General features: G+C 38.7%; 1 protein-coding gene across 1 annotated transcript; it reads left to right on the top strand.

Moving 5' to 3' along the window:
• Positions 1-22208, top strand: TBPL2 (TATA-box binding protein like 2). Its single transcript, XM_032482088.1, has 7 exons — positions 1-594; positions 2924-3381; positions 3999-4086; positions 6158-6249; positions 9555-9722; positions 14118-14212; positions 22115-22208. Exons 1-7 carry the CDS (start codon positions 541-543, stop codon positions 22189-22191), a joined length of 1032 nt encoding a protein of 343 aa, XP_032337979.1. The 5' UTR covers positions 1-540; the 3' UTR covers positions 22192-22208.
• Positions 22209-23179: the final 971 nt, after the last annotated feature.

Here is a 23179-nt window from a genome sequence, read left to right as displayed (position 1 = left end):
GTTCCACTTGCTCTGCTCAAGAGACAGAAAAAAAATTTTTTTCTTTTAAAAATTATTTATTTTCTCTTCAGCCCATTCACCTTTTATGCTACCTACACCGAGACCTTTTTTCCTCCAGGAGGCAAAGGCAGCATTTGAAGGTACCAAAGAAAATCTCCAGATTTGCAGGCTAAGTTGCTTCTCAGCTGTGGGCGGAGTGCGGTAATTGCACCTTGGCGTGGAGCCCCTTCCTTAGCCAGCCCCACCCTCAGCCCTCCTTGCCTTCCTCAAGACCCGTGGGCCGGGTGCTGAGTTCTGCATCCCCCTCCCTGGCTCATTATCCATTCACTCACGTCTGCAAAAGTGTGGCCAGGGCTAGCCCGGGACCAGGGACCCGCAGCCCCCGCCGGATCCCCGGAGGCCCCGCCTCGCCCCGTGCTGCCGGGGCGGATAAATGGCCTCTGAGCCCGCCGAGCATCATCCGACTTCGCCGCGGCTCAGCTCGCGCTGGCGTTTCCCCCATCCACAACACCCCCCACCCCCACAGTGAGCCCTCCGCCCATGGAGGAGGAGGAGACGTACCTGGAGCTCTACCTGGACCGATGCGCCGCCCAGGTGAGCCTGGAAGCCGCCGCAACTGTCCCAGAGTCAGGGTCCGCGTCTCTGCCCTATCGCTGAGCGCCGGGTCCTGCGCCGGGTCAAGCTCATAAAACTCCTGGTGACCTTAGGAGGTGGGCTTGATTGTCCCAGTTGTAAAAACTGAAGCATAGAGAAGTGAAATAACTTACCTAAGGCTGCCGACTGAACTCGAACCTGGTCTAGTGTGAACCAAATTGGAGGCACCTGTGGCTTCTTTCAGTTTGTGATTCTTACCCTTTTTTTTTTTTGCTTGTTTTTGCTTTTTAATTTAAGAAGTGTAGAAAAGAGAGGAGGGAGTCTTCCAAAAGAAAAGCAAGAGAGCAACTTAGGGTGGGGGTCGGGGGTGGATTTTTAAGTAGGCAAAAGGTAGAAATAGTGAAATCCCATAGTGTATTGTTTAACATCGCAAAGGAGAGCCCACGCTGGGAAGGTTCTGGGAAGGATAAGTTAAAGGCTCTGCAAAGACAGTTTAACAAAAAGTTTCTTCAGATATAGGGCCAAGGATGCAGGGAATACTCTAGGTATATTCTCTGAGGTGTGTTCCTGAAGCTAAACTACAGGTAAAGGAGGCTGTCAGAGTTCCATTGTTATAAAACATCCATCTTCAATATCTTGTTGCCATTGCCTTAAATTCCTTGTTGAAATTTAGTTCTTTGGGTGAGAGCTTCGTCCCTGCTAAAATGCCATAATGGGAAGATGGTGGGGAGACACTGATTTTTGCAAATATTAGTGCTTTAGTGTAAATTGGCTGATGAGATCTTTTCAGAGTAGGACAGAACAGGCCAGGGAAATAATGGAGAGGAATCTGGGCCATTGCCCCCACCTCACTTTTTTAGGGCCAATCAGTGGGGTGGGAGTGGAGATAGGAGCTAATAACATAATTCAAAATGAAATAAAGTCAAAAATCGTATTTCAAGAGAGTGACTGCATTCTTCCAAGCATTTTCTTCAAACAATTAGTCACCCCTGCCATCTGCTGGACTTGAAGTAATAGGACAACTCAATAGGATCTAGACAGATGTATTAGCTTAGCTTAGGTAGCTTTGTCATTGAGAAGATGCAACACAAGACATTTGTGACTGTTCAGTTGTCAGAAGTAAGATCTTCTAAGGCATGAGATTATCCTGCCAGCAGTGCTCAAAATCTAGAATCCAGGCCTGCAACTTGGGTAAAGTGGGTGGTAATATATGTACCGAGGTCATCGACTTTTTTCCGTAACAAAGGCCATGAATTTTGCGTTAGCTACTTCCCTCAGAGGCACACCTCATTCCCTCAGTTGTTGGTAATGGAAGTTGAGCAGCCTTCCCTGGACTGGAAATACAATACATTGATTTAAACTAGACTTACCATTTACATTTCAATAACTTTCTTCCTATTGTACATTCACATAACTGGAATGACTTCTTTTTTTTCCCTGTATATATATATATATATTTTTTTTTATTGAAATATAGTCAGTTTACAATGTTGTGTCAATTTCTGGTGTAAATTGGGAGTTTGAGATTTGCAGATACTAACTAATATATATAAAATAGATAAAACAAGTTCATACTGTATAGCACAGGGAACTAATTCAAAATCTTGTAGTAACCTATGGTGAAAAAGAATATGGAATAGTTTCTTATCTCTCCTTTGGCTAGAAGGAATAAAGATGGGTCCTTAGTGATGGCTTGATTAGCACATAAGGCTATGTCTTAAACTTCCTTCACTTATTGCTCTTCTCTTTAAAATATGAATTTAAAACTCAAAATAATCTTTAAATCAGCTAAGATTTATAATCACCTTGAGTATAGAAAATCTGTACTCTTTAAGGGAGGGTATAGCTCAGTGGTAGAGTGCGTGCTGCGCATGCTCGAGGTCCTAGGTTCAAGCCCCAGTACCTCCATTAAAAAATAAATAAATAACCTAAGTACCTCCTCCTCCTGTGAAAGAAAGAAAAGAAAGAAAAAGAAAAGAAAGAAAGAAAGATAAAATCCGTACTCTTCAAAGTACCCACAATTTAGAGCATGGTTGCTCAATTGTCTTAGTTACAAAATTGGATTTAGAGTGGCAGTTTATTAAGGATCTAACCAAAGTAAGAAAAGCATTTTATGAAAAATGCTTTTTCTGCTTTTTAAGATATACTTTCCTGTTTTCATTAAGTGTGTTGTAATTCTATAACTTTGTGGAAAGTGCAGGGCATGAACATAAGCTATCCTGAACTGCCTCGTCTGAATGAATTGCCCGCTGGCCATGGTGGCATCCCTTTGGTGTGACATGATGTTCTGTTTGTTCTGTTTTGTTTGTCTGTTTTGGGAACGGCCTAGGATGACCTTTCCCCACCCAGGTCACTCCTGCTCAGCCCAGTTGTGCCTTGTGATGTGCACATACCTAATTCATCCAATCCAGAGACTGCATTTAATTCACAGCTTGAAGAAGTCAAAGAAATTTCTGACAGTTTCTCATCTGTGGATCTTAGCTTCCTGCCAGATGAGCTTACACAAGAAAGTAGAGACCAGACTGTCATTAGAAGCAAGAATGAAACTGAAGAAAATTGTAAAACTCAAAGTCGGCAAAGTAGGTTGCCATCACCCAGCCAACAGGACGTTGGCCTGGCCTTTAGCAGCAGCAGTGGGTCAAAGTCAAATTCCCATCTGCACCCTGGTGATGCTGACTCAGTCCAGCCCTCTTCTGAGAAACCATACTCCTTGCCTCTGGTGTCCATAACTCCCATGACACCAATGACCCCTGTTTCAGAATGTCCTGGAATTGTGCCTCAACTACAGTAAGTAGTTGTTTTTTCAAATGGGTGATGCTTCTGAGTACACATTTTGTTTTCCTAAATGTGATGTTAGTGTAAGGAAGAGAATTTCAGATTTTATTATTCTTTGTTTTATCAAAGAATAAACGGACTTTTCCCCCATTTATTCTTAGTGGATTTGGCTTTAGTTTGGTTATCTGTAAAGTCAAGCACTAACTCTTGATCTCCTATGAGGGAACTCAGGGTTAGTATACACAGTCTTGAAGGATTATATTGTTTATACTAAAGCACAGTAGTTGCTGAAAATTGTGGTTGGGTTTGGATAAACACAAAGGATATAAAGATGTAAAATTGAATTTGATCTGCAAGTTGATTTGATATTACGCTTTCTATTTTGAAGCAGTTTAAAAAATATATCTAAAACTTTAGTTAGCTAGTCATGAAATTTTAGAAAAAGCTATTTTAGTACTTTAGGATTTTTACATTTTACTAGGGACTGTGTTACTATATACCTCATGTTTAGAATAATTCTCCCCCTAGGAAGTCACCTAATATAAGCCTACGAAATGAGAAGGTTAATATGTTGTAATTAATTTTTACTTTTGATATCTGGTATAACTTAGGTTGACTTATTTCTTTAGGAATATAGTTTCCACTGTAAACCTGGCCTGTCAATTGGATCTGAAGAAAATAGCTTTGCATGCAAAAAATGCAGAATATAACCCAAAGGTAAGATTGCTCAATTTTTCCAACAGTTAGCTTCTATTTAGGTTTTATTTCTTTCATATGATCATGGCATTAACACATTCCTCTGTTTTTATTTTTAACAGAAAAATTTGTTAGTGAAAAGCCTTGGGCAACTCAAAAGGTTAATTGTCTCATTCTCTGATTTGAACTTACAAAAAATAATCTCATTTTCTATGCTGGATACAGTAATGATTGAACTGTTCCTAAAAGTTAAGATCTTTCCCTTGTCATTCAGAAGAACCTTTTAGCATAACTATTTCCAGCCTGACTGTGGAGATGCTAAGTTTCTTACAATGTCACCATATTTCTGGAAATAATTTTTTCTAAGTGTTGTTATTTCTAGCTGACACTTTTGTGTTTCTCCATTTAAAGTTTCTCTTACTTGAGAAAGCTCAATTGTTTAAAGTGTAGAGTTCAAGCCTCTTCTTACTACTGTAAAATTCGAGGATTTTTTTCCCCTCAAAGTTTAATAAAATTTGTTCTTTCTTGTGTCCTTCCAAGACTAGGTACCCCATTTTCAAATGGTCTATTTACCTAGGAAGTGGATTTGTTAATTCCATCAACATTTAACTATTTGATGGGCTCTGTACTTAGGAGTACAAAGATGAGTAAGACCTAGTCCCTTCTAGGGAAAAGTTTACTGCCTTGGAGGGTGGAGGATTTATGGAGTTAGATGAAAAAGGCCTTATTAGTGGGAACCCAGAGGACTTTGTGAGCATCAACTATTTACAGATTAAGTATTTGTTTTTCCTGTTATAGTAGTGTTGTTGCTGACATCTGAATTTAAATGTTGCCCAAATGCAAGGCAGCTTTTCTGTTCATATTTCATGTAGCTGGCTATGATAGGGACAGAAACCTAGTAATGAGCTGGGATTTTTATGGCTGCAGCTATGATTAACCACACTACTGAGCAATCAACATTTTAAGCATATTTTATTCTCCACCATCCTCAGCTCTCCCATCGTTTTATTTCAGTGTACAGGATCTGTCCAAACTGGGACTTGACAGCCAAAGAAATTCTGGCTTAGCCCTTAAAGGTGCTTTAGAATTTAACAAAATGAATACCAGGTGAGAGTGCTACCTTTTCAATAAACACCTGGAAAACATTAATAGGACTTGATCGGCTCTGTGTAGTGCTGACTCAGGGTTCATTTTACTGTCTGTGAACATGTCAAATCTGAAATTGCTGGTCCAGCCTTGGAGGGATCTATGGTCCTATGGTGGAGTGGTTCTGACCTATGGGAACTTTAGTCTTGCATGGTACTCACTCCAGTTTCCTTCCCAGCTTAATGGGGAGGGCGGGAGGGCATGACGAGAGTCTGTGTATAACCAGGAGGAGCAGGTCATTTCGCAACCAGTCAGTGTGGCAGGCCAGTCATTCTCAGCCCTCCCCTGCATCAGCACCAGGACTTATAGATGCTACCGGCCTGGGGACCACACTGAGAATTATGGCAGGCAAGAACCTGACAAATAACTGTCATTCATCTTTTGAAATGCCCATGTATATATATGTGTATTTTTTCTGTTTTATATTTTGGCTCCTTTTTAGTACATTCTAGAGTCTTGGTAAACCTGTAACATACTTCATACTCTTTCTTTTTTCTCAAAAATTCTTTGAAAGAAAAATGCTTCAAAGCAAAAAGCATGAAGTCTGATTTGTCATGGTTTTAAATCTCTACTCTACTATTTCCTGTGTAATCGTGGAAGTTAAGTAACCACTTACTTTCCCTGTGCACTAAATGGGAATTATAATGGACTCAACTTTGTCCTGTCATGAGGATAAAACCTGTACAGCTCTAAGCATAAGTTCTGAAACATAACACACAAATTTTAGCTTTACTGTTATTACTCTTACCTGTTCTTTCTAAGCACATTTTAGAATCATGATAATTTTCTTAACCTTAATGTGGGGGAGAATAGACCTAGCCATTTTTCAGTTTTCCCATTAAATTTCAGTTTATTCAAGAGTGTTTTCATGCGCAGCTCAGCTTTTCAACTGGAATAGTGTTAACTGCTAGCAGAGGCTAATTGTCCTTTTGGCTTCTGTGTGTAGAGGTTTGCTGCTGTCATAATGAGGATCCGAGAGCCCAGGACAACAGCCCTCATATTTAGCTCTGGGAAGATGGTCTGCACAGGAGCCAAAAGGTATGAGGAGCCACCCTCCACCACTACCAGACAACTCATTCAAAATGTAAAACATGGAAGGATGGCATTCATGTCCTAGAACACAGAGTAGAAGCAAAACACTTCACTGAAGAGTGAAATTCATGAAATGCCAAATTTTGGGTTAAAAACATTCAGCCTCATAATACTGCCTCATATTCCACTTTACAGTCCCCCATAGTGAAAGGGGCTTCATTAGGGGGTTACAATTTGTTTCTAAGGTATATTTTAAAAAAAGAAAAAAGCTATGGGAGTGGTAAAGCCTGTTATAAACCCGGGGGAGTCATTCTTGTGTATTTTCCTCATGGCAGGCAGATAAATGGATAGAACTTTTTAAAGGAGGGAGGTTAGACATTTCTTGACCATTAGCTTGCACATTCGCTCAGGAGGCATCTCTTAGAAGGCTCGTCTTTCCTGGATCTCATGCAGAGGTAGCCCTGTGCTGATGGAGACCCTTTCACCATAAAACTAGTAGGAGAGAGGCTCTTCCCTCTAAGTGTGAGGAGATGAGCAGTAAATTGTCCTCCTGAAAGGTTGCACCAATTTCTCCTCGCTCGAAAGCTGTACCTAGTGTTCACTGTCTCTGATGAATGCTGGGTGTTAATATCTTTTCTTAGATTTGCCAAGTTGATTGGCAAAAAGTTGTTATTTTAATTACATTTTTTAATTTAGTAATGAGACTGACTTTTCGTAAGCACAAACTGCCTACTGTATCTTTTGCCCAATATTCTAGGGGGAGGTTTGTCTTTTAGTATTTAAGTATTTTCATCATCTTATACTGTAAATATTCTCCCATATTAATGTTGATGGTGTTTTATGGTTTTTTAAAAACACATTTTAATTTTTTGTGTGTATAGTCTATCCAATTTTTTTCCTTATGTTTTCAGTATTTGGCTTCATTTCTTAGGAAGGCACTCCCCATGTACACATGATATAAGTATTGACCTCTATGTATTTTTCTGGCTTTCTCAGATCCTGCTTTGTATTAAAGAAAGGAAGTTAAGGTTTTGATTCATCTAGAGCTTTCTCTGGATGATGGAAATATTCTGTATCTGTGCTGTCCAGTGTGGTAACCTCTAGTGACATGCGGCTATTGAGCAATTGAAATATAGCTAATACCACAGAGGAACTGAGCTTTTTATTTAATTTTAATTTAAAGAGCCACATGTGGTTAGTGGCTACCATGTTGGGCAGAGCAAGTCTAGAATTTTATTTCAATATATGATAATTTTTTCTCAAATGGACAGTGTCTCAGTGTATTTATTAAAGAATCCATTTTAATCTATTTTCTCCCAACCTGTTTTTACATGTTAAGTTCCTTACCTGTGTCTGAGTAAGTTTCTGAGCTTTCTCTTCTGTTGATCTGTGTATCCTTTGACCTAGAAATCTCCATTGTTAAGTCTCCATTATTGGACAACTCTGCAAGAGATCTGCAAGGACATTCATTTAGACATTGTTTAAAACAGGAGCAAGGAGGAACCATATCTAATAACATGGTTTTGATTAGATCATAAAATTATGATTAGCCATATATATGGAGTTGGAAGGATGTTAACTTGGGGGAGGGGAGCACACATATACACACTTCATGAGCATTTTTCCCCATCTGAATTTATTTGGTTCCTAAAATCTGATAGTGTAGGCTTGGATGGTAAGTTCAGATAAATAAGAGATATTTGTTATCCAAATATATTTGGTTCTTGAGTTTTGGATAGAGAGTTGTGAAAGTTTGTGTAGTATGAGATATCAGAATTATCTCCAAAAATTTATCCAAACCTGTTCTCTTTAGTTTGTAATAACCATAGTTTGCTTAGTGAGGGATACCTGTGTTTGCATAGGAAAGGTGTAGAGGGGCCAAATTTATCAGTGGTTCTGACCACTGGTGGTGAAATTTTAAGGTTCTTAGTCTGTTTTCTAGTGTTTGTACAAGAGCATGTGTGTAAACATTAACTGTGAGTTGTTTGAATGGGAATTTCTGTGTGATCCAGAAAACTACAGGGCTATGAAATTTGACCTTGAAATTTGCCTTATAAACATTAGCCCTGTGGGAAATGTAATAGGTCAGTTAGGCGAAATGTGGTTTTTCAACGTGGAAACCATTTATTTCACTGCTAACTTGGGGACACAGCCTTGCCAAGGACATTTCAGAAGTTAGAAATGGATGAGGAGAATCAAGATGAAAGGAGAGTGTTGCGATGGCTCTAGGTAGAAAAGAGACACTACCGCTCCCCTTGGTCCAGGCGAGCAAGCTCAGTCTGGCTTTTCTTTAAGGTGCATCTGATTTTCAACTAAAGACAGGGATACCTCATAAGAGAGGGTAGAATTCATAGGATTCACCCACCGGGTGTTGCCCCTGTTTGGGAACCCCTTGCTACTCATTGTTTTGTTTTGGTAGTGACCACTGAAAAGTATGTAACAAAAAGCCCCAAATCCCAGGATTTCACATTCTCTGACAGGGATTTAGAGGTGGAGTAGGACAAACTGAAGAACATAGCCACAGAGGTGGATGAGTTTCTTTCTTCCTCATATTGGGTATGAGTTGAATGTCAATGGTGTGAGAAAGTCTGAGCAAAGCTGGGCAGGTTTTGAGGTATTTTAAGTATGTAATTTGTCCCATAAAGACCCAGGTTCTGACGTCCTGCCTCATTTGGCACATAGCTCACTTCCTCATGTTGAGTTTCCACGTGCATGTGTCCTTATTTTTGTTGCTGTTGTTCCCATCTAAATGGCACACACTTTTAGACCAGAGGATGGTTCTAAAACCTTAGCATCACAATCACTGGAGGGCTTGTTAAAACATACACTTCTGCCCACCCCTCACCTCCCCAGAGTGTCTGCACATCTGAGGTGGGATGTAGGACTTTCCATTTCTAGCAAGTTCTCAGGTAGTAATGCTGCTGCTGGTCTGAGGCCACACTTTGAGAACCAGTGGAAGAGTTAATTTTCTCTAACAACACTTAAAACAAGCAAAATAAACAATTACCTTCCATGTGAAAAGTGACAATTGAAGACAACAATCTGTTTATGATTCAGTTCAACAACGGAACACAACAACATTGTGCCATAACTTTCTCTAGGTGCGAGGAACAAATGTAGGGGAGGTGGGTCCTTGTCCTCAAAGTCTACAGGTTCATAGTATATACTGAAAGATAAACATGGCACAAATGCTAAAAGTACAAGCAGAGACATGCGTCAATATAGTCCAAGCAGTAAAGCGGTCACAGTGATTAAGGCGTCTTTCATTATGTCTGTCTCTCCACCACCACCACCCCTCCCCTCCACACAAGTGAAGAGCAGTCTCGACTTGCAGCCAGAAAGTATGCTCGTGTGGTGCAGAAGCTGGGATTTCCTGCCAGATTCCTCGATTTTAAAATTCAGAACATGGTTGGAAGCTGTGATGTGAGATTTCCTATTAGGCTGGAAGGTTTGGTGCTAACCCATCAGCAGTTCAGTAGGTATGATTGTTGCATAACTTAACTTTGGGTTTACCAAGATATTAAAGTTGTATTATGGGCTGCTTATATAATGTATCTTTCAGAGAAAATGTAATTTTTTAAAAAGCCACAATAGGTGAAAGGGTAAAGATGCTATGCCTAAGTCCTAGTTGACTACCATATGTGTTCAGTCTTCTGAAACAGTGGTTCTCAAAATTAAGTTGCATGGTAATCACCTGGACAGCATATCAAAACACATTCCTGCCTGGGCTGGTGTTTCCAGAGATTCTGCTTGAAGCTGCATGTTCTAACAAGCTCACAGGTGATGCCAGTGCTGCTGGCCAGAGGTCCACACGTTGAGACTCCTGATACAGAGATTTCTAAAACAGGCACACCTGGCTGGGGGGTGGTGGGACTGGTGGGGAAAGAAGGTTATGACATGGATTAGATAAGTAGAAAGGGCTGACAGCTGGTGAGGGGAGAAAGGGTTGGAGAGATTTAAAAAAAAAAGAAAAAAAGAATGGCCATAGGACATTCTATGAAGGCAATCTTATCTAGTTTTTGTCCTGTTGATTTCGCTCAAGGGTTTTCTTTTTCTGTGTATAGCTGGAGCCCCCACCACAGTTTCTTCTTTCATGAAATCATATTCCTTGGGGAGTATCTGTAGCCTGCCTGGCTTCTTCATATGTAACTTCCCATCTCAACAGCAAATGCTCCTCTTCCTCCTCTTCCCTCAGCTGCTTGGGTGTTTCTCCCAGCCTGCTCAGGCCCTCAGAGAGTGATGATGGGGGTTCACTGGTCAACACCGAATCCCACCACCGGTGGGATATACACTTGGGGCAGGGTGCTTAAACTGGCTTAGAATCACAGATGCTCTTAAATTCTCTTGAACTAGCTTGAACTGAAGTCCTTTCACTCTGCTTTTCCTTCCCTTTGCCTTTGAGCAATCATTCTGTTTAAACAGAATGGAGAGGATCAGATAGCTTGTCTTTCTCTAACATTTGTTAGCTTTCCTTTGAGACGTGACCTGAACAGAGTTTAAAATTGATTTGTTTCTTCCTAACATTAAAAAAAAAAACTGTTCTTTCTGAGATTTAGCTTTCATGATACTCTTCAGGCAATGTTTATTTTCCCCTTGATTATAATTTCTTTTTCCTTCTGCGTTGATTTTTTTCCATTGTACGCTTACTGAGGCACCCATTGAGTTCACTGGAAAGCTCCCCATGCAAGACATATTGCCTCTCTAGATATCCTTTCCTTTTTTCAATCTTGGGGTAATTTGAAGATTCATAGTAAAACTTTCATTTTAAGAATCTCTCAACACAAACTTGTCATCTTATCTTCCAGGTTCTCAACGTTGGGCCTCTAGTCTTTCTCTGAACCTATGAACGATCTCTGCCCCAATTCTAAGGTACATTAATATATTAGTTCCCCCTTTCTGGACATTTAGGGCTCTAAAATGATGTGTGCAATTCCTCCCAAATTTCATTTCTTTCTCACGAAGATTGTCTTCTTTGTAGATCAGATTTAAGTCTGCAGTGGGAGTGCCCCTTGTCACTACTTCTGCCTCTGAACGATAAAATTGCCTGTAGGGCCAGATGAGAATTTATCAGATGCACTGCTTTTAGCCAGTGGAGTAGGCCCATCACTGTTCTGTCTTCGTCCTGAGCCAGTTTTATGATCTCAACCATCTTTTTAAAAAAATTTGACCCGGAAGCTTGCTTTGTATTTCTGCAGCTATCTCTTTCTAGTCTCATTCTTGCCTCTTCCAAATGTTCTGCATCCTTAGGTTAGATTTTGACTCCAGTGTGTGTATTTGCGACATTGGGCCATTAAAACACCTCTTTCTCAGCAGGTTTGTGTCTTTAAAATGAGGACTCTCTTTAATTGCCTGAAGCCCTGTGGGGAACCATGGCACATATCAGTTTTAATTATCAGGTCAAGTTTGCTTTCTGTTAAAACCTCAAATGCATTTAATTCCCCTGATTCTACAAATATGTATATCAGCATCTGAAAATACAAGTATCTCCCTTGTTACTAGGCATCTTCTCCATCAGTCTTTCTATGTCATAATTGTTTCAGTTATCCCTGTGCACTTTTCTCCCTTCCCTTCAATTTTTTTTTTGTTATTAGCTGTAGATTTTTTTCTTTTTTTTCTTTATTGTGTTATAGTCAGTTTACAATGTTGTGTCAATTTCTGGTACCTCCCCTTCAATTTTTAAATCAAAGACAGTCTAATAACAAGTATTTCTTAAATGAGTAAAATCTGGGTGGCCACTGTGTAGCAGATGCTATGGTGGTAGTGACAATCAATACAGCCATGGTCCCTTGCCCTTATGGAACCACTGCCTAAAAGGGAAAACAGAGACACTAAAGATAATAATGAAATGTAACTATGAAGGCGAACACCCCTTGGAGTGTTACGGTGCCATCAGGCAGGGAACTTAACGTGATGGAGAGGTATGAAGCTCAAGGAAGACTTCTTAAGGGAAGTGACATTTAAGCTGAGACTTGAACAATGAGTTGAAGTTGGGTTGCCCAAGAGATTGGCAGCTGTTTGTGGTTCTCCATCCTCATGAAATGTTCCCCATCCCTAACTAAAGCCTCTTTTTTTCCTGCCTCAACCTTCTTTTGAAATGAGACAGAGAATAAATATAGATGATTTTGCTACCTTGTCCTTCAACCTTCCTGCTAGCTTTGTGCATGGCTGATCTACTACCTTTACTGCATATTTGCCTTTTCCAATGAGCTTTTTCCTTTGATGATTTTCATGTTTCTAGTTGTAGCCTTTTCTTTTTTGCTTAGATGCCTTTAACATTTCTTGTGAGGCTGGCTTGGTGGGGCTGAATTCTTTTAGCTTTTGCCTGTCCCTAAAACTCTTCCTCTCTCCATCAAATCTGAATGAAAGCCTTGCTGGGTAGAGTATTCTTGGTTGTAGATTTTTCCCTTTCATCACTTTAAATATATCATACCACTACCTTCTGACTTGCAGAGTTTCTCCTGAAAAGTCAGCTGATAGGCTTGTGGGAGTTCCCTTGTACATAACTTGTTGCTTTTCCTTGCTGTATTTAATATTATCTCTTTATCTTTAATTTTTTCCATTTTAATTGCAATGTGTCTTGGTTTCATTCTCTTTGGATTAATCCCATTTGGGACTGTCTGTGCTTCCTGGACCTGGTTGTACACTTCCTTTCCTAGGTTAGGGAATTTTTCAGCTATTTACATACCAAAGTCTTTTGTTTTCTCTTTTTCCTTTGAGTGTCCTAAGATTTTGTTGGAAATCAAATGGAAACATTTTTTTCTGTGGAAGTCTTCACTTTCTGGGCTCAAACCTCACAGTTCTCATAGAGATTTTTAAGGGCTTCAGCTAGCATCATTGTCTCCCTAGTGTCTGTAAGTTGTTTGTGGGCAGAAGTCTTGACAGGCTTTCTGCAAGGAAGTAGAGTGATGCCCCACCCTTAATGACCTCCATATACTTCAGATGGGTAGCCTGACCACTGTGGTACCTCTTTTTGGTGCCCGTAAGTGGTTTCACGTCTCCTGTGGTATGGCTCTTACTCACTGTCAAATGGAATGGAGTTTTTCTTTGTGGTCTGGATTCACCCTTTAAGTGCAAAGATTCATGTGTATTATAGTGTTCCATTTCTCAGATTTCTTCTTTTTCTTATACTCCATTAGTCATTGTTTTGAGAATAGTTTTATTTCATCAACTTCCTCTTAACTCTTGACCTCTTTTTTTGTAGGCTCCTCAAGCCTTTCTAGGAATCTCAACAACTCTTTTCTATGGCTGGCATGTGGAGAAGCAATTCCTTATTCAATTATCCCTTGTTCCTTGGAGAAATCAGCTTACATTTAGTAGTAAATATGAATGTATTATTATCTATAGGAACAAATCCTGAGTTTTTAGAACTTGAGACAGTTTAAGTTTTCTTTCTCTATACAGCATCTGTCCAAAGACAAATAACAGCAGTCTAGAAATTTTTTTTACATTCTATCTGCTAAAAATGTTAACTTTAGCAATTAGTTTGTAAGTAGATACAAACTGTACTCATTATTGGGGAACTTGGTAAATTTAGAAGACATGTTTATATATTTTTATTGATAGACTTTTTTTGAAAGATGGAGAACATTTAACCAACAAGATCTTAAAATGTGAAATCTGATGTCCTAAGTTACCTTCATTTCTAATAGCTTAGGGTGACTTGCATTTGGAAAAATATGACGAAAAATGAGTTCTGTTCTTGACTGTCACAGAAATTACCTAGGACACCCAAGACTACTTTTATCAAGATGGCCAAAAGGTTTTTGGTAAAATAGCTTTTTAAAACTGCTTTAGTATTTTGGGTCTTGAATATTATGGAAAAGTAGTTGTATAGTGAGTGGTACTTCTAACTTTTTCCTTTTATATCTTAACAGTTATGAACCTGAACTATTTCCTGGCCTCATTTATAGAATGGTGAAACCACGGATTGTGTTGCTTATCTTTGTATCTGGAAAAGTTGTGTTGACGGGTAAGTACTAAGATTCTGACTTTCATAAAATTCAGTAGCTGTGCATGTGCTTTGCTTTAAGTAGCTTTATTCACCATTATACAGTAATTCATGCTATTATAGAATATATGAAAAAAAAAGAAAAATGGAAAGGAATATAACATTACTTATCAGTCCCAGTACCCAAAACAATGCAACTTTTTTCCATGTTTTTATGTCATTTTGATACATATATTCATCTTTACAGCCTGCCTTTTTATTAACCGTTGTAACATACATAGCTTAACTCGTTGTTACAAACCTTCATGAAGACTTTCAAAGGCTGGACAATGTTCTGACTTTTATAGGGGTCAGCAAACCTTTTTCTGCAAAGGGCTAAATTCTAAATGTTTTAAGCTTGTGAGCCATAGCGTCTCTATCACAACAACTGAACCCTGACATTGTAGTGTGAAGGTAGCTATAAACATCACATAAAAGAAAGGACTCTGAAATGTGAATATAATTCATATAATTTACATGTGTCATGTACTCTTCTCTTCTTTTGATTCCCGCCCCCCAAATATTTAAAATATAAAAATCACCCTTGGCTGACAGGCTATTCAGGCCGCACAAGCAGCAGACGAGGTTTGGCCAGCAGGCCCAAGTTTCCCAATTCTGTTCTAACATACGATTGCATCAAACTTACTCTCCCATTGTCAGGTGTTTAAATGTTCCTTCTCGGCTGCTTATAAGTGGCACAAACATTTGGCTATATTTATGTGTGGAGAATCATTTTGTTAGTTTAAATGCTCAGAAATGGAATGTTGGATAAAGACAGAATCATTTTTGAGGTTCTTAGTACAAATTACAAAATTGTTTTATAAAGGGATGTATAATACAGTTCTCCTATATCATACATTCCTACCAGCAGTGTATCTAAATACCTTTTATAAACCCTCAGCAGCATTCAGAACAAAATTATACCAAAGAAAACTTTACCTGTATAAGTGAGGATGATCTCACTGATTTAACCTCACTAATTATCAGAAATAGATCGCTTTTCAACATATCCAGTATCTTCCATAAATAGTATGTACATAACTAATTCTGTTTGTCTATTCAGTTCTTAATAGTTTTACTATTCAGTTCTTACTAGTTTTACAAACTAACCCCTAAGAATTTGTATGAGTTCAACATAATATTGAATGATTACCCTTTGTTTTGTGACTTTTTCCAATTGACTTATTTTTACATAAAGGTTTTAAAAATTCTTGAAGTAAATAGTTGAGACTCTTTTCTGTACTATTGTTCTAAAGGTTGCTATTTCTGTCTTGTTTTGCCTGACTTTTTACATATTTCACTCTCCTCTTCCAAGATGAATACCAGATTCGTATGGCATGAGCCAAATTGATTATACCTTACCCCCAAATAGCTAGCTAGCCAGCCATCTGAAAACTACATATTCTTCTCATTATTTATTTGTGATGACTCCTTTTGACTTTTATTTTTATGTATGGGTCTCTCCTCCAGTTCTGCCTTTGCTCCAGAAACATACTGTGATAATCCTATTGTACTTATACTATATTGTGGCATAAATGTGCTTTAATTCTAGTGGTCTGTCTGATAGGACAAGTTTCCCCTCATTGCTTCTCTTTTTATTAGCTCCTCTTAAATATTTAGTCTTCCAAACAAACTTTAAAATTTTATAACATCTTGCCCCACCTAAAACCAGATTTCTGCATTAGCAGAATTAATTTGAGAAACATCGTTAAAGTTACCATCACTCAGCATCCAAAAACATGGAATGTCTGTTTTAAGTCTTCTTATAGGACTCTCAGTAAGGTTTTTTTTTTCCCTTCCCTTGTAAGTTTTACAGTTTGTTTTCCTCTAAGAAATAACTAATGTGTCTTCAAAGTGGGGAAGGCCTGTTTGTAATTCAAGAATCTTTTGAATACAACAAAGCTATAGTTCCTCAGATGCCACCAATTTAGTGTCCAGAGTAATTAAGACCTACCAGTGACTGACATAAAGTTGACCTCTGTATGTCCTAAAGGAAGGGGAAAAAGCCTGCCAAGTAAATTGAATAGTGTAGATATTGGAGGCAAATATGTGCCCTACTCAAGGGAACAAATTTTTTAAGACCTTTGGAAGGATGCTTTCATCTATGTACTATGTATCATTATGAATCTGTCTAATTAAAAGTGCAAATTGCCAAGTACAGGCCAAGTACCTATTATAGGTACACAAGAACAAATTACTTTAAATATCCTTAATTCAGACCAACTTTCCTACTTATCTCAAATTAAAAAGAAAAAAAAAAAACTTTCATGCACACATTTGCCAGAAGTTTCAAATCACAAAAGTAAAGGATAGTCAACACACCGTACTGAAGATTGTACAATACACTTCTCTTAAAATTTGTTACTGCATTCAGGCCAAAGAGCAGGCAAAGCTAAATTTCATTCTTGGAAGTCATAGATCATCACTTTTTTGGAGACAGGGAATGAGATGTATTAACTGAAATCCAAATTTCTGCTTATATGTATTGTGAAGTAATAGCCGGTCAATGTCTTACTACTGAAATATGAGTAATTACTATCTGTTGGGATTTTTCCCTCTTTATGCCGTATTGTCTTAGTACTTAACCTAGAACTACATGGTTTAGGTTACTTTTGCTCCAAACTTAGAGACAAATGCTCCTTATTTCTTATTGTTAACTTACCTAGACTCTTCACCTGCAAAGGGATTAAAAACTCAAGTGCCCAATTTTGGGTGAAAACCTGGGGAAAGGGACCAAGGAGGCCTCCTTTAGCCTTGGCTCTAGAACTTCAGTGGGGGGCAGTCATGTAGAGCATCCAGTGGAGTCCTAGAAGCTCCTGTGGTCTAGTCCAACATGGCAAGACCCTGCAGAGCTATTTTGAAAGTAAGGTCCCAACAAGGGTGAATACCTTTTGCCTAGAAAATATTAAGAGTATTGAAATTTCAAATGCACTTTGAATTTCACTGTATTAAATAATGGATCCCAGCTCTTCCCTAGTTAGAAACTATAGAACACCAATGCACATAATACAAAGGTTTCAAATTGCCACCTATTTTTATCACACACTATTGGCAGGGTCTTTGAAAATAACTTATCCATGTAAAATTGTCTTACTCCCTGAGGTGCCAAAAACTTCAGCCACCATGTCCAAGGCTGCATCTGAATGTTGTAATTATAGTTAAGTGAGCTGAGGACAAAGAGGCCCTACTGCCCTACTTTGTCACAGTCCCTGACAGCAAAGGGACCTGTGTCACGCCTACCGTTGCTTTCCCAGGTCCATGCTGCTTCTCCATGGCTGACATGGCATTTAGGATCCATTTTTCTCAAACCACAGCAAAATGAATAGTAGAGCTAGGATCTGCTGGGACCATATGAAATGAACAGCAAATATATCAGCTTTCACATCTAAGATGAGACATAATAGAGTTAACATTTGTTGAGCACTCAATGTGCCAGGCACTGTGATAAGTAAGGGCTTTTATGTGGGTTCTACCTAACTCTGTGAGGTTGTACTTAATCCCTCGGTCTCCTCCCCTGTGAAATGGGGACAATGGAGAGGTTAACTAACCTCAACAATGTCGAACAGCTGCATGTCCCGCAGCACGCGTGAGCACTGAAGCAGCCTGGCTCCATACCGCCGTCTTCACATACTCGCCCTGTCCTTCCTCCTCTGTAGGTATCTATGAAAGCACCTGTGTGGTCTTTTGGGCAACTTCCCCCAATCCTCCTTGTCAGCTGAAGGAATGAAAAATATTCTTAGTGGTGAGAGGCAGCAGGTATGGTGGCTAAGAGGCAGGACGCTGAAAACCAATCATCTATTTGAATCCAGGCTTTACCATTTATTGGCTGTGTGACCTTGGGAAGTTGAAGTTCTTCACCTTGATTTCCACATATGTAGAAGGCAGGTAGTCATAGAAGCTACGTGCTAAGCATTGTGAGGAGGCAGAAAAACAATGCCTGGCATATAGTAAACATGGTATAAATATTAGCTATTATCACCTCCATGAAAGCCCACTATTCTTGTTTTCACCCTGGCATTGAAAAAGACAAAATTTTGCTCTCATGCCTTGCCCAGATGATAGGAATATGAAATTTAAAGAGGCTTTAGTAAAATGGATCACATTTACTTATGTCCTTCCAGCTTAGGATGAAGCAGCTGGGTCTCTATTACTGAGGGTCACTGTTACTCAGCTGTATGTCAGTGGTTCTTGGAAATGGGTAGGTCAGAGGGCAGCATAAAAACAGCAAGACTTACTAGTGAGTGGGTCAGAGAGATAACAGAATATCCTCATCAATTGTTACTGGTAATCCACCACTAATAGCGCTTAGTATGTACTGTAAAATGTGTATTTTGAGGGGTTTAATCCTGTTTTTTTTTTTTAAATTTGTAAGATTTTCACTTATGGGCATACACATATGGTATCACTTGAGAAAATAAGATGTGTAGTTGTGACTTGGTGTAAGAACAGAACTGGAAAATCCAAGTAGTATTGGAAATTGGTATTTGGGCAGGCTAAGGGGTAGGGATGAGTGTACAAACATTGTCGACAGTGATAGATATTTAATATACTTTGCATGCCTACCAGGTGCACGTACTGTTTTAGGTGCTGAGGGTGCAAAAGCAAATTTAACATACTCTTCATCTGGCAAAAATCCAGCCCTGGTGAAGGAGACAGACAAATTATGCAATACTGGCTCTTACAGAACCAAATAATAAGTAAGCCATGTATAACTTGGACCAGCCATCCCAACATCCCTAATCCTGAAGTATGTTCTTCTAGGATAATAAAAATGGCTTAGAACTTGTAAAATGTTATGGTTTGCAAAGGGATTTTTACAAACATTTGCTCATTTAGCCCTTATAGCAACCCTGTGAGAAGGTTGTTGTCCTTATTTTATGGGTAAGGAAACAGAAACTCAGAAGTTAAACAACCTACCTGTGATTTCAAACCTAATTAGTGGTAGAGCGGGCATTTAAGCCCATGTAGTTTGATCTCAAGTCGATCCTTTCTCCAATGCACCAGCCACAGATCTTCCATCTCAGTCACTGTGGTTAGAAATGGTGTTTATCCCCCAAAGTGGTGTTCATCATTACCTGAAGGAAAGGACTGGTAGGTTTTGCTTAAAAGGCAAGGGTCATCTAATCAGAGTCTGGTGCCACAAATTGGGATGTTTGGTTGTAGATTGATTATTAGTAGAATTATGGGGCCAATTTAGATTCCCTTAAAATTTTGATGCCAATATTTCAACGAGGAAATAATTGATTAAATTGACCAAATCCCCTCATTGTAATACTCAGTTACAATTTCTGGCAATGTTTATTTGATGCCTTTCGGTGTAAGTGAAGGAACACTGGGTACAAGAGGTCTTCTTCCATAGTTGCTACTCATGATTCAGGGAAACTTCAACTTTTTGGACCTCATTTTCCCACACAGGAAATTAAGAAATTGTACTAGATAATCTCCTGAAAGCCCTTTGTGTCTAAAGTTGTTTTTCTATGATATAAAATAATGATCACTCTCAATGTCTGGTCCCTCTTGGGTGCTGGGTATTTTTTACCCTCTAAGGGCTGCCAGAATGCTACACTCTTCTGAGCTCGAATGTAATTTTTTTAAAAAGTGTTATGATAAAACTTAAGTACATAGTTAACCAAATGCTGGACCTAGACACTCTTGTTACTCAATTAAATATAAAAAGAACCTTAGTTTGGGGGAAAGGGGCACTAGGTGAATGTGTGTGAGTTTGCTATACCTACTGTACTTCCCTGTCTCCCAGTTAAGAAGGCTGTTCCATTCAGATATACCCAGAAGCTGAAAAAGTCCACCAGACCAGAGGCAGGGAGTCTCTTTATAATGGTGTTGTACTTACTCTTCCAACTCACTGTGTGCTTTCTACAAAACTAGTCTCTTTAGAAACTAAAATGTTAGTGCTGTTACTAAAATCTGCTGAGACTTAGGGATTTTTCCTACCTCAAAGGTACCAAGTTTCTGTTATCCATGTCAATAACTCACCCTCCTCCTCACCCCACATCTTTGAGGGTAGAGACTCAGAGAATAAACTCCTTGGCAATGAATAAGTAATCGTTTGCCCTTACCTTCCCTCCACAAATTTTAAGCTTATAAGTACTTTATCTTTGATTCTTAAAAAAATTTTTAATTGATTGAGATGAAATTCACTCAGCATAAACCTAACCATTTAAAAATGAACAATTCAAGCACATTTAGTTCATTCACAATGTCATGCAACCACCACCTCTATCTGGTACCAAAACACTTCCACTGCTCCAAAATAAAATTCTGTATCATTAGGCAGTTCCTCCCCATTCCTCCCTCTCCCTAGCCCCTGGCAACTACCAATCTTCATTCTGTCCCTGTGAATTTACCTCTTCTGGAGATTTCATATAAATGGAATTTTACAATATGTGACCTTTCATCTCTGGCTTCTTTCACTTAGCATACTGTTTTTGAGGTTCATCCACCTTGCAGTATGCGTCAGTGCTTCACTCCTTTTTATGGTGGAATAATATTCCACTGTATGTATATATCACAATATGTTTATACAGTCATCTGTTGATAGACATTTGGGTTTCTACTTTGGGGGTATTATGCATGGTGCTACAATGAATATGTATCTTCTTGCGTGTTATTTGTTTGAGTACTTGTTTTCAATCTGGGGGGTGTATACCCAGATACCCAGGAGTGGAGTTGCTGGGTCACATGGTAATTCTTACTTTAACATTTTTGCGGAACTGGCAAACTGTTTTCCTTAGTAGCTGAACCATTTTACGTTCCCACCAGCAACGTGTGAAGGTTCCAGTTTCTCAGTCTCTTTGCCAACACTTGCCATTTTCCTTTTTTTTTTTTAATTATTATAGCTCATCCTTGATTCTGAATCCTTATTTCTACCTATTTCTCAAATCTGGCGATCCTCCTTTTGGTAATTCCCACTCATTAGTCCCATCGTTAAGCCAGATAACCACCTTTCACAGGTTATTTCTGCTCTCACTGAGCCTTCCTCCTCTCTAAGTTTATAGCACTCAAGAATGAGTAGGTATCACCTTAATCTATTTTCCATTTTTCTTCATGCTAACGGTTTTTATATTCTTTTCATTAATCTACTTGCCTGCTGCCCAATAATATCAGATAATAGTTTCCTGATTAGCTGACAGTTTCATATAAACACAAGTGCTACCAGTCCTTAAACCTTAACACAATGTGCCTGCATCGCTTTGAAGTGGAAAGTAGTTAGTACTGGTTGGTGGCGGTGAGAAATATGAGTAGTGCTGGACTGATCATCTCTCTCAAGGGTGGGGACAGTGTCTAACTCTTATTTTTATCCATCTTAACTCCTTGAACTGTTATAATTAAAGATACCTTGAAACTTATCTCTAAGGGTAACAATGGTACAATTTTTCCCTCTAATAATCCCATCCCATATACTGAAAATTTAAAACTTTAGTTCCATTTGTCTCACTCTGTTAGTCAACCTAGGCATCAGGATGTTAACTAGAGAACTAGAGATGAGTGAATCAAAGGAAGTCCCTTTTGCTGGCAGCTAAGGGCCCACAGGTGCTGATGAAGGTCATGTTCTGTGGTCACGTTCATGACACACTGAGAGATAACATCCCCATTTCATACTGTGCCCTACCAGGCTGAAGACATACTGATATGCCCACATAGCAGAAGTACTAGAAAACTCTGCTCTAGGGTATGTATTTGTGGGAAAGTGGCTATAGTCACGAAATCCTTTTGTCTTTACCAGGAATAAATGCCACTTCTCAGGTATGCCAAAAGAGACGTCATTGTATTAAAAAATAATTGGAGATGACAATGAAATTTTAGTTTTAAGAAAATTTTTGTATTGTTTTTATATTAAAGACTATGTAAACTTGGATTTCTTTATAGGTGCCAAAGAACGTTCTGAGATCTATGAAGCATTTGAAAACATCTATCCTATTCTAAAGGGTTTTAAAAAAACCTGAGTATGTCATTCAACATCTCATAGTATATTGGTTTGAATATGTGCATATGCCCAGCACAGAAACAGCTGGATTGTAGATGTTCCATGCACATTTTGACTTTAGTTATTAAAGTGTGGTTAAGAAATGAAAAAACTTTTTTTCAAAATAATTCTCACATGTTAACAAGTAAACTTATTTCAGAATTTGAAAGATTTACAGCTTTGCTAGAATGGTATTGCAACATTAAAACTTAATGCTCTGCTCCTGTTAAAAGATGTAGTACCTTAACATGTGCTCTCTGAAAATACATAGCAATATATAGACATTTCAAGTAACTGCACAAAATAGCAGGATAGAAATTGCCTGGTTTTTGCCTTTTTAAATATTGAGTAGATGATCCTGGCCATTAGGTACAGACTTTGTGAAGGATCCTGTCAGAATACAAATGAAACATGAGAGTCTGAAAAATTAAATAATTAAATATCCTTTTGTTTGAAATGGTCAGAGAAAATTCTCTCCCTTAAAAATAAATCTTAAACTTTCAGGAACCTTTTAGGTTTAGTGTAAGCTCTATTTTGAAAACAGTTTAGGGATTTTGTGCTTTTTTGGGTACTTTTATAATTCTATCTAATTATATTAAAATAGATGGGATAAGACTAAGAGGCTGGAGCAAAGCTTTCAGATTCGAGACCTTATTAGGTTGTGGAACCATCCTTATTTGATGGAGATATGGAGGTTAACAGGGAGGGCTGGGCTAACATGAGTCATGGATCTTGTTCCCAAAAGGTCAGTGGTTCTGTCTTTCACTAAGATAAGGAAACATTTTGGGGAGGGAGAGTTCAGTTCAGTTTTTGAATTGCTGAGCTTGTGGTGGTCACAGTACATTACTTTAAGCCTAATGTAGACAGTTATGAATTTGGGGATATGGAACTTGGGAGAGAAGCCCTAGTGGGAGAGAGAATTTAAGGCAGTCATCAATTTACAACCTACCAAAATAATCCTTGAGAAT

Source organism: Camelus ferus, chromosome 6, assembly GCF_009834535.1.
Source record: "Camelus ferus isolate YT-003-E chromosome 6, BCGSAC_Cfer_1.0, whole genome shotgun sequence".
Lineage (NCBI taxonomy): Eukaryota > Metazoa > Chordata > Mammalia > Artiodactyla > Camelidae > Camelus > Camelus ferus.
The sequence above is the reverse complement of the archived record's forward strand: the minus strand, read 5'-3'. Positions and strand labels throughout refer to the sequence as shown.